The sequence below is a fragment of the Rhinoraja longicauda genome, chromosome 23 (assembly GCF_053455715.1).
Source record: "Rhinoraja longicauda isolate Sanriku21f chromosome 23, sRhiLon1.1, whole genome shotgun sequence".
In the NCBI taxonomy this organism is placed as follows: Eukaryota; Metazoa; Chordata; class Chondrichthyes; order Rajiformes; family Arhynchobatidae; genus Rhinoraja; species Rhinoraja longicauda.
Genome location: NC_135975.1, coordinates 5155422 through 5173232, shown reverse-complemented (window position 1 = coordinate 5173232; position 17811 = coordinate 5155422). Strand labels below are relative to the sequence as shown.

Here is a 17811-nt window from a genome sequence, read left to right as displayed (position 1 = left end):
TCGCTGGGCGGCACGGACTTGGTGGGCCGAAAAGGCCCGTTTCCAGCTGTATATATATGATATGATAACAATAATAATAAGCTAAACAATTGTAATTTTGCGTCAGGGTTCCAAGTAGCAATATTGTTTACCTTTTCTTTACTATGAGGTTTAGTAGGTGCTCACAATAATTAGGGACAATAAATGGTAAATAGGCTTTAAAAAAATATCTGTCAGGAACCACATAATCATAGGAACAGCCTTAAAGCAACTATTAAACTAAACAGAGTAACGGCTGGAAAAAAAAAAGAGATTCAATGCTACCTTTGTGAGAGGAAATTGGATAGTACTCGGAGAGAGACATTTTGCAGGCATCAGAACAAGAGAGTTCTTACAAATAATTGGCGCCGGCAAATGGCATTCTTCTGCAAGGTGTAGCTTTCTTCTGCAAGGTGTAGCTTTATTCTAAAACTGAAACTGCCTTAATCAAAGTTAATCAATGTAAAGAAACTAGAGGGGTTCACTGAAACCATAGCTTATAATAAACTAATTTAAATGTGAAGACATTTGGGATAAAGTGTTGAGACAGGATATTAAAGATGAATTATTCCCCATGTGGTACGAGTACAGATTGTTAAATGCAAGAAACAGGCCGGCAATTTGCAGATTACAATTTTCCAGTTTATTTGTACATTTGAATCCAATCTGTACATTAGAGAAATGCCCATCAATCTTTCACCTTCTTGTCAAGTGTAATTTATACAGTCACATTCCAAACTCCTTTTCAGCACTCTCTCCACAACAGCACTTGTTCCATTCAATGTTCCCAATTCAATCCTACCCTGCCTTACGGCAACATGATTGAATGTTTAAACCTTACAGCCACTTGCGAACTCTCTCAAACAGTCGCGTCGTGGCCTGTTGCTAATTATTTCCCATCAAGCAACTTACTTTAAATCCATTAGATACACATTCTTCTAACCTTCGGCAACTTACTGGCACCTTTCAAAAATTCCTTGGCAATTCTCTCGTAGTAGTCCAATGCACAAAACAATTTTTACATGCTTGCACTGACAGAAAGATAGTACAGCAGACAAATGGTATTCAACACAATTACAGGAATGGCTCATAGACTGAATTGCATGACGTCAAAAAAAAAAGACAAATTTTATAATCTTAAAAAGTATATATAATAAATCAAAGTATTTTATCTCTGAGGGGACTGTTCTCTAAATGTTTGAGAACTCTTTGCAATAAATGTAACAAAAAAAGGTTTGAACTACAAAAAATATTAAACTTTAGAATAGCTGCAGGATACATAGATTACCAAAGGGAATGTACAATACAAAAATATTGGTTAAGACAGTAGATGCCATTTATAAGACTGCAACAAGGTTTTTAAACCAAAATTAATTACAGCATATAACCCAGTAATTTAAAAACTCTACTGGGTTACTAAGAGATTCTTTGTCATTTTGGAGAAGAACCAGTAGTTCAAAGATGACTGGATTTAATAGCTGCCAAAAACAACATGCCACCTAGGGAGAGAGGAAAAAACCCAAGATTGGCAAATTAATTTGGGTGCTTCACCACAGGTACAAACATTGTACAGAAGTATAAATAAAGTCCATTTCACAGCCAAGAACAGAAGTGTTCACACTAACGTTTCTGTTTTCTTTGTCATTTGATCCTGCTGCTCATTCATTTCGGTGCTGGTTCTTGACATGGAATCACACTGTTCCACTGAATCTTCACTCTCCAGGCTGCTTCTCACACTGCTCGATTCAGAGTCGCTCGTGTCCATGTTAGAGCCAGTTTCTGAACCACTATCTGCCATCTCCTGTCCGTCAGACGGGGTGGCCGTCTGCCCTTCCTCGGGAAGGGTTGCGGCCTGCGGCGAGCCTTGCTGGGGTTCTTCAACCAACTCAGAGAGCTCCTTGAGATCTGTTGGGGAAGGAGTCGCCTGGTAGAGTGAAATGGCATTTCGTATGCAATTCAACCACTGTTGCTTGTTGTAGATGTCATTGGCTTGCAGCGTGTGAGATGACTGTCCTTGCGTTGTATGTTGCAAACGAACTTTGAAGATGTTTTTGGCTGTGGATGAAACATAAAACCAGTTTTAATGACATTGAATGAACTGTTAAAAGATTAGCGTTGTTTAGACTTTTCAGGCATTACAACCGAAAGTCTTCAGCAGGGCAAATGTAATGCTAAATTTTTTAGCAATTTAAAATTTAAATGTGTACCTATTTTCGCAATGAGCCAAACAGTAAGCAGAGAACCTGCATCGCATTTCTCAAGATTCCTGAACAGAGATGAAGCTCACGCAATTCCCATCATTTGAAGGATTCCTCACAGCCATCAGGCTATTAAACACTACAACCTCTAAATAAGTTCTGATTTATGTGGGGCGGCGCGACGGTAGAGTTGCTGCCTAACAGCGCCAGAGACCATTGTTCAATCCCAACTACGGGTGCAGTCTGTACGGAGATTGTACATTGTCCCTGTGACCTGCGTGGGTTTTCTCCAGATTCTCCGGTTTCCTCCCACACTCCAAAGACCTAATTTGTTGTTAAAATTGTAAATAGTCATTAGAGTGTAGGGTAGTGTTGTCAGGTATCACTAGGCCGAAGAGCCTGCTTCTGCATTATATCTCTAAACTAAAAAACTAAACTATACACTTGGGGGCATTGGATTTGTCTTTATGCACTATTATTTTGTTTGTTTTATGTGTGTATGTGTGTGCACGAATATATACCGAACATTCCTTATATTACTTAGTGCCATGTTTACCTATTCTGTTGTGCTGATGTAAACAAGAATTATTGTTCTGCTTGGCACATATGACAAGAAAACACACTTGACTCTCTCTTGATTAAATAAAGCATAGCAAGACAGCTTGGAGATACAAAGCAGGAGGTTTACTTAACTACCATGTTCAACAGCAGGACTCAGTTTACCTTTGTCTGAATTGCTGAAGGCACCTCTGAAGGAGCCGCCCATTTTGGTATCACCGTCCTGTAGATCCTCCAGCAGAAGATCTTTCACGGGCATTGGTTGACGGTATACTTGGTAACACTGACGGTCATTACGGGATACTGGGCGAGTCAGTACTAAAATTTCTTGGAATAGGAAGACATATAGTTTCTGGAATGGAGAGGAAAAAATTCAACCCATTATTTTTCATTTAAAAAAATGAAGGCCTTTGAATACATCAGACACCAGTATTTGCAATATGTAATGAATCTGTGGGAAATGTGTTAACAGTATTTTGTGTTTATTGGTGATAGGGGGACATCAACAACAGCGCTTGGCTAGGCCAACCCTTACATCTCCAACTCAGTGCCTCCGCTAGGACAATGAGCTTTTATGGACAATACCCTATATTTTTAACACCTTTGGGCTTGAATCATGCAAAACTGCCTCAGAAACGCAGCAGATCTTGTGCTGTCTCAATGTAATCTACTATTTTTACACTCGCATTTAATTAGGGTGGCACAGCTGCCTAACAGCGCCAGAGCTCCAGGTTCAATGTGATCTCAAGTGCTGTCTGTGTGGAGTTTGCACATACTGCAGGTGACTGCGTGGGTTTTCTCCGGGTGCTCTGGTTTCCTCCCACAAACCAAAGATATGTGGGTTTGTAGGCTGATGGACCTCTGTAAATTGCCCCTGGTATGCAGGATGTGGATGACATAGAACTAGTCTGAACAGATGATCGATCGATGGTTCACTTATGGGCCAAACGTTTCCATGCTTTGGATGGTTGGTAGGTATAGTAACATTTTTACTGAAATCTATGTAATAAATGAATTTAACTGTACCTAGGTGCCATTGAACCATTGCGCTTAAATATACCATAATAAATGCAATTAGTGGCAACTAAACTTACTGTTCCCCTGTTGTTTCGCAGCTCCCCGTGACAAAGAAGGGCTTTGCTAGCTTCTATCCGTGGATCCTTCTGCCTTTCATCCAGGTAGTCCAGTTTGTCTATGTAGTACTGACAATCAGACTCCCCCTTTTTCACATTGATGTCCGATAGAACAGTTTGAATGATGCCAATCTAGAAAGCAACATCGAACCATGAGCAAAGCAAGCATAATAAACTGTACTTCAATGATTAAAAAAATTCTGATGGCATTTAATAAAAAAGTGAAGCACTATCTTGAAAAATTTCCAGCGACTAAAATACAAATTGGAAACAAAACGTTCTCCTAATTTAATTCAGTATCATGAATTTCAAAATAATAGCAGATATATTAGAAGAATGCAGAGTTGATTCAATAGTCACGAGGTGAGGATTTACCTCACCCTTGTGAAATAATACTAACTCTCCAACATGAGGCCACCATGTTCTTTAAACATGGAATAATTTTGCATTTTAATCTGCCATGTACACGTTAAATGTTGAGTTACAGATGCAGCAGCAATAAGCCCCGATGATGTCCATATTCTATAATTGCTTACGCAGAATATGATGCATGGTGTGTAGGAAAGAACTGCAGATGCTGGTTTAAATTGAAGACAGACACAAAAAGCTGGAATAACTCAGCGGGACAGACAGCATCTCTGGAGAAAAGGAAAGGGTGACATTCTGGGTAGAGACCCTTCTTCAGAATACACTGCATGGGTTGGGATGGTCGAAAAATTAGCCCTCATGCTAACACAGTGCTGCTATATCGTGTACCAATAGGCACTTACAGCATCCTCCAGATTCTTCGTGTCCGAGTGGCCGCGAGGCGTGTGCCGCAATATCTCCTTCAGCAGCAGCGGGTACTTAACCAAACGGCTGCGAGGAATATCCAGGAAACTCCAGAGGTCCAACTTCCTGCTGAAGGGCGACTCCAGGCAGCGCTGAAGGAAATCCTGCACTCTCTTGTCCTGCTTCTTTTGATCCAAGAGTGCCTTTGCTGCCAGTTGATTACTGCAGTATTCTTTGTACTCATTGAGCCTTGGCAACTGGATAAAAAAGAGCAAATACTTTAACGTAAAGGTCTGTGAAGGATTTATATATTATTTGAGCAAGAGAAAAATTCTTAATTTATCCATAGGTGACATTACATTCTCCATTTTATATCAAGTGCTAGGTCATACTAATAATTATTTTGTTGCTTTGAAAGCTGTTATTTATTCTGAAAAATATTCCAAGAGGCATATTTCTCTTGGAAAGATTTTAAAACAAACTTACCCAATTCACCAGAATGTGTCCAATTTCTTCCACTGTCCCATCCTGTTTTGTGACTTTGGCAAGCTTGGTTAGCAGTTCTGGATGAAAACAAGAACATGTATTTAGTTGTCAGCAGAATGCATCATAATCAACACCTCAAAGGGGCTCACGTTATCGACCTCCCCGTGGTGAGCCTTGTCAACTGACCTCAGTCAGGCGAATGACAACAGAGACAGCAGAAGCAGCTTCATAACTTCTGCTGCCTCAAACGCAAGAAGAACACCTCAATTTCTTTTTCCAATTTTCAGCAATGATTTTGGTAAAGCTCAAATGTTAATTAAATTCCACAATGCAAAATGATCTTTGGACCAATTGAATTAGAAATTAATTCATCAGAAAACCTTTGGGCTCTCCTTGAATAATTTAGAGTGCGTGCTACGGCTAGGCAGTAAAACTCCAATAACAACAGATTTGGATGACTCTCTTTATCATGGCCATGTACAGATCATCAATTAATTTTTAATTTGAGTTGAATTACCTTGCACATGGAAATAACAAATGACACTATTAAAACTATCAACATTCCCATGTTGATAAATCATTAAAACATATTCACCTTCATGCAGAGGAATATAAGAATCAAGTGCTCCAAATATCTGGGTTAATTCTTCTTCCGTCATGATGGACAACTTCAACATCGGGTCATGATAAGCCTGTGCAAAACAGACAAGTCCATTGAATATTTACACAATGCTCTCAAGGTTTAAATAACAATGAATGCAATAAAAAAAGAAACATTTTATTAAAAATTAGTACTAATGGACACAACTAGTTTTGCTACATTGTAAAATATATACCAACACTGCTTAATTCCACTGTATGGATTTTCTTTTTTAGTATTATTATTTATGGCTTCCAGCCAACAGGCTAAATGACTAATTTTTCATTTACATAACAGCAACTTATTCTTTGATGTTTTCCTTTTTTCCTTGATTATTTATACAAGCGAAGGCTTTTCTTCGATTATTTAAATTGATTTCTAAGTAAAGGACTTTATGCTTTCGTATTCCCACTGACCTTTCTTGCTAATTTCAGGTCTTCAATTAAATCCTGTTCTCCTCGAAAAAGTTCAAATATAGCCTGAGAAAGAAAAAAAATAAAACAAATGACATACATTTACATGAAACAACTGCGCAAAGAATAGCATGTTTTCATTTCAGACAAAACTAATTTACGCAGAGTGTTTTAAATGTGGCCAAAGCTGAACTCGTTACAGTTGAAAGTGTATAATGTTCTCTGGCAGCTAGTCACAATTAACAAGCTCACTTTGCACACAAGCGCAGAATTAAAGTACAGAAACCTTTCGATTTGGTGTTATGTTCAAATAGACAACGTTTAACTGTCCTGAGAAAAGCAAACATATCTGTGAACTTTGGAGCAAATGACAGCAAGGAATGCCAAACAAGAGACTGACCCTAAAATTGCTGAATAGTCTATACAATTCTCTAAATAATTCCTCGGTTAGGGAAATATCCCGATATGTTGAATGCAGATAAGTATTAATGCTCTTTAAAAGAAACCCTTGAATTATAAATTTAAGTCATCTTCCTTTCATGAAGCATTAAAGCTATTTTGCAAGGGTACCATTCAGACAATGTGAATGTGACTTTGTTCCATGCAATGTTCCTCCTACCTCTTGTCGTTTAATTTCCTTTGAAGAGAAGTTCTGTTTTGTGCTCACGTCAAGTGTCTCCGACCACAATTTGCTGTTACGTCTTTTGGGTGGGGTTGGTGCTGAAGCTTTGCTGCACATCTTTTGAGGGCAACCTGGAGATTTGTTGTCACTACGGAAAGTGATGGACCTCTGCAGACAGAGAAATTGGACCTGTTAGATTCTGAGAGTGTATACAACAATAAAGTGACTAAGTTTGTCATGTTTGAAGACTGGTCTGAACTTCAACTCGTCTCTTCAAAATAGGAAATAGCCTTTGTAGAATTAATGGTTTAGAAATTGTCTAACTGCACTTTCTTGGTGCCAACAACTCTAAGAGCTGCAGGCACAAAGCAAGCACAATAATGCCCAAAGATACCATTAACTCAAACTATTCTCAAAATTAACCATGCACTAAAGGATTTCTATACTGCCAATAGAGGAAGTTCTGCCGCAATGCACTTTTTCACAACGTGAATTGGTTATTACGAGATTGATAAATTAAGGAACACTTTCTGTAACACATGGGCTGTCTTGGTTATAACACAATTTCAAAAGGGAACCAGAGAACCACTTAAAAATTGTTTTGGAAATTGACAAGCAGAAAAAAGCTGTCTTGGGAAAAAGAGTACATGGTGTTTCCATGTAACAACCTCATTGTAATCAGACACTAGTGTCCCATAAGAACAGCTTCATCACAGGTGGCCATTGAAATTGATGTGGATCGCCTCCATTGACATGTTTAATGATATTCTATTGAACGATATAACTTTCAGGTTCTAGTCATTTTGGTTTGCCGTATGCAAAACAAACTCTTTGCTATTTAAAATAACCTTTATTTTTGAAAATCTCATGAGAGAAATAATTTTGTTATTGTGAGTCTGAAACATTCTAGCCCCTAATCCCCTTTTCCCTAACGACAATTGACTTTATTACATAACTGTCTACGCCAAAATGTTTCATAGGAATGCCACTATTGCATTATTGCATAACTACATGTCCTGATTATAGGGCAACAAATATAGTTAACCTTTTATCGTACAAAGTTGAGATTAACTAGAAGTTGCAGCAAGTTAAAGATTTCAATTCTGTTCGCGGTAACAAATGAAACATTCACGAGATTTGAGCTTCAATGACGTGATTCAGAGTTTCGGCAGAAACTACCACCATGCATGTGACGCACAGATATGTACAAAAGGCACAAATTGTTTGTTTTATACCAAACGAACTAAAAGCTAGTGAAGCAAATTTTAGTCTTGTACTCTAGCACTCTCATGCACATCAAATAAAGTGATTCAAACTGAACAACGCATTAATTTCTGAATTGACAAATTCGCACTGTGGAGACATTCCTCAAAAGCTCCGTATCCATTCACTCATTTCAAATGAGAAGCAAAGAGAGGCCAAGTGATGCTCGTTAAAAACTTGCAGTATTTTTCTTGACACGGAGCAGATGGCAGGAGAATGGGGTTGAGAGGGAAAGATTGATCAGCCCTCTTTGAGTGGACTTGATGGGCCGAAATGCCTAATTCTGCTCCTATAACTTGAGTTATTCATAGCTAAGGACTCAGGTAGACACAAAATGCTGGAGTAACTCAGCGGGTCGAGACCTTCTGAAGGGTCTCGACCCGAAACGTCACCCATTCCTTCTCTCCAGCGCCTGTCCCGCTGAATTGTTCCAGCATTTTGTGTCTACCTGAGTCCTTAGCTATGAATAACTCAAAAGTTATAGGAGCAGAATTAGGCATTTCGGCCCATCAAGTCCACTCAATCAGGGCTGATCTATTTTTCCCTCTCAGCCCCATTCTCCTGCCATTTAAACCAGCATCTGCAGTTCTTTCCTGCACATAGCTAAGCACTCTCTTGATTTAGTTCCCCCGACAGAGGGTGATTAAATCAAGAGGATTCTTGGCAATTATAAAGCTAAAGAACAGAAGAGTCAAGTTTGCCTGTGAATTATTTAAAACTGTTTAGCAAGTTACAGATAATTCCTCAAAAGACTCATGTGAAAGCAGTCTGGACAACCCACCAGGCAACATCTGCAGTAGATTGAGGAATTTATTGGGCTATTGACTCTAATGAGGCATTTTACTATCCTGCACAAAAAATTCTGAGATTCAAGGACTGGTTACGCAGAAGTAGTAGCCTGAAAAATAAATATTACCTGCAACGTTTGTCCAAAGCGCCTGACTGCTCCATTTTTTGAGGGAGATATTAAATTTGCCAGAGATGTCACTCGGGATAATGGTCGGACCCGTTTGTTGCTTGGCTCCTGTAATTGGAAGTAGTTTTTCATGAGCAAAAGCTTTTCACTGTACACGTGACAATAAACTAAACTAAAAAAACATGCATTGCTTTCTGTGGAGACTCAAGGAAATCCTGCTGTCAACCACTTAGCTAGTCAAAACAACTATTCACAAACTACATATATAAATGCTCTCAATGTTCCAAAACCAGGCTAAAGCAACGACTGGCTATCGGTTGAGCCCAACTTTGCAAGTTCTAGTGCCCTGGTCAGGGATAACAACAGTCTTCTGATAAGATTTAGCAAAAGTGGAGAAAATATTTTTGGTAACTTAGAATTTGTTTCCAAATCCATTAAAATTTCCCAACAGGTCAACAATTTGTGCCAGGTCACATTTAGCATAGATTTGATGTAATATGTTTACTCTGCGGCAGTAACATACTTAACATCTCCCCATTCAAAGGGTATTCTGTATCTGACCTTGAATGGCTGATTAAATACTGAGCAGTACCACACAATGCCAAACTAAGTTAAGTTGGAATTAGTTTCCTGCAAATGACTTAATCTTCAAAGCTTAATGAGAAAAAGTTAATAATTAAAATATTAATCTAAAACTCAATAGCTTGGCAGACGACACAGTAAAATTGTAAAAAGTATTTAACATTGGAGTGTTAATAATGTTTCTGCATTAGTGGTCTAAAGGCCAGGTTAACTTGTAAACCAAAAACTGTTTATAAAAGTTTAAATCTGCCAAATTGTATGTAGAAAAGCAAATGCTGAGAATCATTGGTCTCAGTTAATGCTGGAAGAGTCAGAAGAACAGCTGTTTGGACACAAGATTATCAGCTGTGTCCAGCCTGAATTTTTGCTGCAACGCCAAGACACACTTGCATGACCAACAAGCATTAAGAACAATGCAGGCCCTTCTCCACTCTGCTCCTGCCTTCTTCATACCCAGAATTGGATTTTTGAAAGGGGGAATTCATAACTTTTGTTTTGGTGTCTTGTTTAATTTAGTTTTAGTAGAAACCTAGTAATTACCATTGTCATTTTTATGTAGCTAATTATTAGTTAGACCAATGGCACAGGCTTTTATAATTGGGTCAGCTCAACCAGTGACACTGGTTTTGCAGTGTAGTTATCAAGCATTAGAAACAATTTCAAAAACACATTTTCAAAGCCAGTGGCACGGATTTTATTTGAATCTCCAACCAGTTATACAATACCATCTTGGAAACAAAAGCAAACTAATGAAATTAACAGCGCTGATTGGATTTCATTAAATTGAGAAGTGTAGACAGAGGGGGGACAAATTCAATTTATGGGAAGTGACAGTTTAAAAACTTTCACTTAAACTTCTGCAGTTAACGATGGCAAATCAGCTTTCTAGGGTCCAGTGACAGAATTATGATTCTTGTTTCAGTTAATTGACAAGCAAGCTACAGAAAACAGATTCAACAGCACTAAATATCAAGAGTCAGTTCCTGGAATCCAAATTAAAATTATGACTGAGAACAAGCTTCCCACAGGTAATGGACTCCACTAATTTGTATGCCACATAATACACATTGCATGCAAGTCACAATTGTTTGCCAGGCTGAATTTTCAAACAATTACAGCCAAAAGAATAAAAGTATTCTTTTAAGCATTCAATAGCTACCTTTGCTCCACCTTTTAGTATGTCAGTATGTCAAAACAACATCACCAGGCATGAACCAGTGATGGGTGTGAAGATACAGTGCCCTCCATAATGTTTGGGACAAAGATCCATCATTTATTTATTTGCCTCTGTACTCCACAATTTGAGATTTGTAATAGAAAAAAAATCACATGTGATTAAAGTGCACATTGTCAGATTTTATTAAAGGGCATTTTTATACATTTTGGTTTCGCCATGTAGAAATTACAGCTGTGTTTATACATAGTCCCCCCATTTCAGGGCACCATAATGTTTGGGACACATGCCTTCACAGGTGTTTGTAGTTGCTCAGGTGTGTAAATGCTCACTATTGGAAACTTTTATTGCTGTTTATCAACACGAGGACCAAAGTTGTGCCAATGAAAGTCAAAGAAGCCATTATGAGACTGAGAAACAAGAATAAAACTGTTAGAGACATCAGCCAAACCTTAAGCTTACGAAAATCAACTGTTTGGAACACGATTAGGAAGAAAAAGAGCACCGGTGATGGATCTTAGTCCCAAACATTATGGAGGGCACTGTAAATACAGCTCTTGCCAACATTCTACTTCCACAAAACAGAAAACCTGCTTCTGTTGCTAACTGTATGGTTACTATGAAGCAGGTCAACTGAAATCAAGTCTACATCCTCTGCATGGTTCTCTTTTTTGTTCCGGTTTCTAAAACAAGACCAGTTGAGAGGACAAAATCCATGATGGGGGTCTGATTCGAAGTACAAGTAAAAATTAAAGGCTGCAGAAAAAACTATGCCTCCAAATTGTTCAGCACCATTTCTTTTTAGAAGGCACACAAACTTTGCTCTTATTATTAATGACTACATTCCCTCAATAGAAAATGCCACAAACTATAGATGTAACTTTTTTTTACACACATGCACAAAGATTGAGGAACTGCTGATTATAGATAGTACCAGAATATCTAACAAACAGCTGACTGGTGTCAAATTAGACTGCCATATCAATCACTTCCTATCATTTTGGCATATAGACATTTGAGAAGAAAGCGCTCCTCAAACAGTTGCTTGACTGTTACCCTAAAAATAAAACAAAGGCCACACAAGATACATGTAGCATTTCAGACATGCATATTCAGTTCAACAGTGATTCTCCGGTTCTGTTACAGCAGTTATGCTGCTGAAGAAAGGCAAAGTCACAAGTTCACCACCACCTCTGATCCATTCTAGGAATTTGAGTCACAAAATGAGATGAAAACCCAAATAGTCATATAGCATGGAACCAGGTCCTTCGGCCCAACAAGCCCACACAGACCAAAATGCTCCACTTATACTCGTCCCACCTGCCTGCGTTTGGCCCATATCCTTCTAAATCTTTCCTACCCATGTACCTGTTCAAATGTTTTTTTAAATGTTGTAATAGTACTTCCTCATTACCTCCTCTGGCAGCTTGTTGCATAAACCCACCATCCTCGAGTAAAAAAAGTAATCTCAGATTCCTATTAAACCCCCCCCCCCCCCCCCCCCCTCCTTAAACCTATGTTCTCTGGTTCTTGATTCCTCTACTCTGGGTTTAAAAAAAAAATCTGCATTTATCCTATCTATTCCTCTCATGATTTTTTTCACCTCCAAAATCACACCTTATCCTTCTGCGCTCCAAATCCTAGCCTGCTAAACCTCGCCCTGAAGCTCAGGCCCTCCAGTCCTGCACTGTCTCCAGCTTAACAACATCTTTCCCATAGCAGGGTGACCAACACTGAACACGATACTCCTAATGTGGCCTCGCCATTGTCCTGTACAAGTGTAACATAACTTCCCAACTTTTTGCTCATTATGAAGGGGAAAAAAAATGAAAATACACAGCCCAACTCAAGAACCCAGGTCATAATATGGAGGGGGTGAGGGGGATGGTAGAAGCAAACATTTTTTTTTTAACAATCCAGGTTTAAGATCTAGGCAGAGTATCTTTATCAAAACATTAGACTTTTCTTTGTTAGTTTTTTTTTTTAAAGTGGCAAAACATGGAAAAATTGTATCACTGAATACTGACAGTTTAATTTCCATCATAATTTATTACATGTATTCAGAACTAAGTGCAATGAGAAAAACATAATTACTGTGCCTGGTTGACCCATATTGTGTCCCAATGTCCAAGGTACACTCGGAATAATCTGTGACATAGTAGAGGCTATGAATGCACCTTCACAATCTTAACTTCAAACATGTTAATTTAAGACAATAAATCTCTTCCAGTCAAACTGATTTTGATACCTCTACAATCTTTGTTTAAGGAGATGGCAATGGAATCCTTAAGCAAAATGAACCAATCTTTCTTCTTTTTAAGGTTCTTTGGCACTGGGAAATGGTCAATCTAGCAAGAGTCACATGAAAGAATGGCCCACGTGAACAGTGGAGTCAGCAAACAAACACTCCTTCAGACATTGCAAGACGTTGGTCGAAGATTTGTACAGTTCTTTCATTATCAAAATGGAGCTCCATTTATGCTCCCAGAAAAAAATGCTCACATCTGTTTTCTGTTCGGGCAATAGGATCCACCTGCAGATGAACTGCAAGATTTATCAACCCCACGCAAAAACTAGCAAGTTGCTGTCAGCGATATCGCCAAATGGGCTCTGTGCCCCTTGAGATAAACTTAATAGTCCAAAATTTCAACCATACCTAAAGGAAACATAATGATGTGTGGCAACACTTCTAAAGATGTATTGCTGCCACAATTATGCAATGGAATTCTGCAGCATCTCCCATGTTATTTATATTATCACTTGCCATTGGTTAGGAAAATTGGCATCAGAGATCCAATATATTAGAATGTAAAAACTAGCACCATCACATTAAACAATGGAAGATCCTGTTTTACATGAGTTTATGATTTTGTTGTTGGAACAAGTTCATTTTCAAGATGAACTGCTAGGATATGGTCACAGATGTTAAATGATGAGAATGTATCTTGAAACAAACACCAATGCAATTCTATGAAGGAGCATTGGCATTTTGGAAGGTAGTATAACTTAGCATGTGTAATGAAAATTTAAATCTCGTGTTCTGTTTACATATACTAAATTCTATAGAGGTATTCCTGAATACAATGCTCACAATTCAAGCAATTTCCATAATCCAACACTCTTTGAAATGCTGACTTCATTTGAATTTTAGCTCACGTCCTGAGTCTGTCAGTTTGAAATGTTTAGGAAGGGACTTCTTCCTCTCCGCTGCCTTTGAATTATTATTTTCTTCCACATTCACAAATATAGATGCAAGTAGTTCCTCAAAAATAACCACGTAACTTTAAGATTCAATCTGATTAATCAAGAAATAGGTTGGCAAACCAACCATGTCATACACCCAACATTAAATCTGTCCTATTTGCAGCAAAGCAGAAGGACAAGTGAGATATGCCATTTTTACCCAATATAACTTGTGATCTTTCCGTTTGAATAATACTGCAATCCAGAAAGGGATGTTACAGCTCTTCAAAGCAAACACTCAATTTTCAAATCTGTATTCATATATCAGGATGTTATTTTTGCAGCTTCAGTATTTTAACAATGACATTAGGGCAGTTAGAAGGTCAAGCTGTCAGATCAGATATATCGTAAAGGAAAGAAAAAATGGACGGGTGCCATAGATAAAGGTCATCTAGTTTTTTCTATTGTTATTGGTTTATTATTGTCATATGTACTGAGATGTAGTGAAATCTTCCATTTGTATGCCATCTAGGTAGATCATACCATGATTGCAATCATATCTTACATGTCCAACAGATGGTGCAAAAGGAAAATCAAACAGTATAGAGCATCGTATTACAGCTACAGAGAAAGTGCAGTTAAAAATTGCAAGGGACACCATCGGGTTGCCTGGAAGATTGGGAATACATCCTTAGCACACAACGTCTGTTGAAGAGCCTGATATAGTGGGAAAGAAACTGATTTTGAATCTTGTGGTACATGGTTTTAAGTTTTTGTATCTTCTGCTCGATGGGAGTGAAGAATGACTAGACGGTGAGCAGTCCTTACAGATGGCTGCTGTTTCGAGGCAGCGCAAAACATAGATGGAATTCATTGCAGGTAGTTAGGCTGGTTTGCCTGATGAACTGGGCTTTATCCACCACTCTACAGTTTCTTGCAGTCTTGGGTAGACCATTTGCCACTTTAAAATGTGATGCATTCTGTTAGGATGGCTTTGATGGTGCATGCGTAGAAGTTGGCAAGAGTAATTGGAGACATGCAAATTTCCTTAGTCTTCTGAAGTAGTAGACATTGGTGCACTCTCGCGGCTGTAATGTCAACATAGTTGAACCAGGTCAAATTGATGGCGACATTGGAAGTCCTTGGGAGTGACATGTGACAATAAACTAAACTGAATATCTCCATGAACATCTTGTGTTCAACATAATCTTATTTCCATTTTTCTATTTACTTACTCTGACAATCTGTCTTTTTTGGGTCCAGTCTATTTTTTTTTTACATCATCCAGCACCTAATCTTGCAGCCTGTGGCCAGTAGTTTAGTGTCAATTTATAGATTGCTTGCTGCTCGTAAGAGTTCGTAGTTATGAATGCCATTTTGTTAGCACCTCACTATTGCGAGTGCTTCCTTAGTCAAGCATATTAAATCTTGTAATGATAAACAAGTCAGAAGTAACAAAGGTACTAACTATATTATTGACTTTTCAAAGTAATGCTCAAGTGGATACGATGGCTACTCGTCCACTGCAGGTGCCAACAATTAGTTCTTTCAGAGGCACTTGAAAATATTGTCCTCTCAAAACATGTTACAATCATGTTAGGACCATTATCAACTTGCTGAATTTGATGTTGGGAAGATCTCCGTTATTGAAGGATGGAGACAGACTACAAAGAAACAACCGTTAATCCTACAAACATGACATGGTGCAAGAGTTTTTGGTAAGAAACACTTACTGCTAATTGTTTGAATCATGGCACTGGGAGAAAATTTTAAATGAATAGGGGAAAATTAAAATAGCGAAATCATGATGTAAACTAACTTGAAATGCTATCTTTTTATGCCTGGTGCACAAACTCTCTTTGTGAATGTTAACTCCAACTTTCAACACCTACTGAAATTCAAATTAGCAACATTTTCCAATTCAAGCCGTTAACTAAAGTAACAAGAATAATTCTCACAATGGGACGACAGATCATTTCCAAGTTGCCCCCCCCACCACCCACCACCCACCACCCCCCCACCACCCACCACCCACCCCCCACCCCCCACCACCCACCACCCCCCCACCACCCACCCCCCACCCCCCACCACCCACCCCCCACCACCCACCACCCACCACCCACCACGGGATTCTGCATCAAGACAATTCAGCTTCTTTGTTTCTATTAATTTGTGAATTCTTTGCACTCATTAACATATAACATTGCATCTATCTCAATAGATTTATGACTCGATTGTCAATGACAAAAAAGGAATAATTGTTCATCCATTTGATGGTAGGTAATGTTCCCTCAACACCATCAAATAGATGCATGGTAAGTCAATTCTGAAAAAACAGTTCTGCAATGGCTGCTGCAGAAAAACAATATTTAAGCAAACACAGACAATGCTAAAGTTGTAGGAAGTGGCATTTTGTCAGGGGTGGAAACTTGCCTTATTAGGAAGACCAAAAAGACCACACTCGTAGCAAGGGGATGATGCATGCAAGTGTGCACTTCAGCCACTCATTTCCCCTCAGCCTAATGAAAGGGTGCATTTCCCAAGTCTTGTTGCTGTCCTGTTGTCATCGACACCAATGGAAGAAGAAGGCTTAAAGCTCAATTCCCATTTATTTTTGTTGAAGCATTGCCACCAATTACAACTGGATTTCAAAATCATGGAAGATCATGACAAAAGATAATATCTAAAGTGTGTAACGAAGTGCAAGCTATTTTTTTGCTCGTACATGCTACAAGGGAACAGATCAGGAGACATGGCAAAGTCAAATACGGTTCGACTTCCACAAGACATGCATAGATTGCATTAGGTAGGCTGAAGAAGGTTTTAAGCACCCAAACATCTGTAGCACAGTAAGAACGTGTAAAGACAAAAAGAGGAAATTATTTTGTAGAAACAAAGAACCAATAGATGCTGGTTAATACAGCAGCATTTCTGGAAAACATGGATTGGTGACATTTTGAGTCGAGACCCTTCCTCAGACTAATTGTTGGGGTGGGGGAAAAAGCTGGGAAAAGGAGAGAGGCAGGACTAAGTGTGGCACATAAGAAATTATTTTGCTGCATTCGTTTTTAAAGATAGTACTTTAACTTGTGCAGTGCCATATTTCTGAAAAAGGGTCTTGACCTGAAATGTATCTGAAGAAGGGTTTCGACCTGAAACGTCACCTGTTCCTTTTCTCCAGAGGTGCTGCCTGACCCGCTGAGCTACTCCAGTGTTTTGTGCCTATCCTCACAATTTTGCATTAGTCACTTAAGATCTTTGTCCATGTACTCATACTATTTCCCCAAAATTGCATCAGGAGTAAATATCACATCTAAATGAAACTGATTTGACTGAACGGGAAGCTCTACAAAGTGAAACAGTAAAGTTTGCAAAGGATGTTACGGGAATTTCTAACATGTGTATCCTGTAGCAAGAACAATCCAACCAAATATTATCTTCAGTTTTTGGTAAAGAAATAGATTCCTTTAAATGAATTGCTATGTCTAGTAATTTGTTTACTACCATAGATAGTTAAACAGGATCAGTGGGAATAGTGGGAAAGATACCAAATCTCAACACCATTTCCTAGAATAACACACTGGGAATATTTCATAACATTTTCAATCATTCTCGGAAAATTAAATCATTTGTGTAGGAAGGAACGGCAGATGCTGGTTTACACCGAAGATAGACACACAATGTTGAACTAACTCAGCAGGACAGGGAGCATGTCTGGAGAAGTCTGAAGGGCCTCCACCTGAAATGTCACCCATTGCTTCTCTCCAAAGATGCTGCCTGTCCCGCTGAGTTGCTCCATTATTCAGTATCTTTCTTAAATGAAACTATTAGTTGATCCTGTGCATCAAGAACTT

General features: G+C 38.6%; 1 protein-coding gene across 3 annotated transcripts in view; it reads right to left on the bottom strand.

The window, feature by feature from the left end:
* Positions 1 to 646: 646 nt before the first annotated feature.
* The window catches only part of net1 (neuroepithelial cell transforming 1), a 74382-nt gene continuing 57217 nt past the window's right edge, over positions 647 to 17811 (bottom strand). For all 3 annotated transcript variants that reach the window (XM_078419495.1, XM_078419496.1, XM_078419497.1), the window contains 9 exons: positions 9019 to 9126; positions 6837 to 7007; positions 6221 to 6283; positions 5760 to 5856; positions 5165 to 5241; positions 4678 to 4935; positions 3869 to 4039; positions 2940 to 3126; positions 647 to 2073 (listed from right to left, as the gene is read on the bottom strand). In XM_078419495.1, the coding sequence (XP_078275621.1) occupies positions 1634 to 2073; positions 2940 to 3126; positions 3869 to 4039; positions 4678 to 4935; positions 5165 to 5241; positions 5760 to 5856; positions 6221 to 6283; positions 6837 to 7007; positions 9019 to 9126 (1572 nt within the window). In that variant the 3' untranslated portion in view covers positions 647 to 1633. The remainder of the gene's footprint in view (positions 2074 to 2939; positions 3127 to 3868; positions 4040 to 4677; positions 4936 to 5164; positions 5242 to 5759; positions 5857 to 6220; positions 6284 to 6836; positions 7008 to 9018; positions 9127 to 17811) is intronic.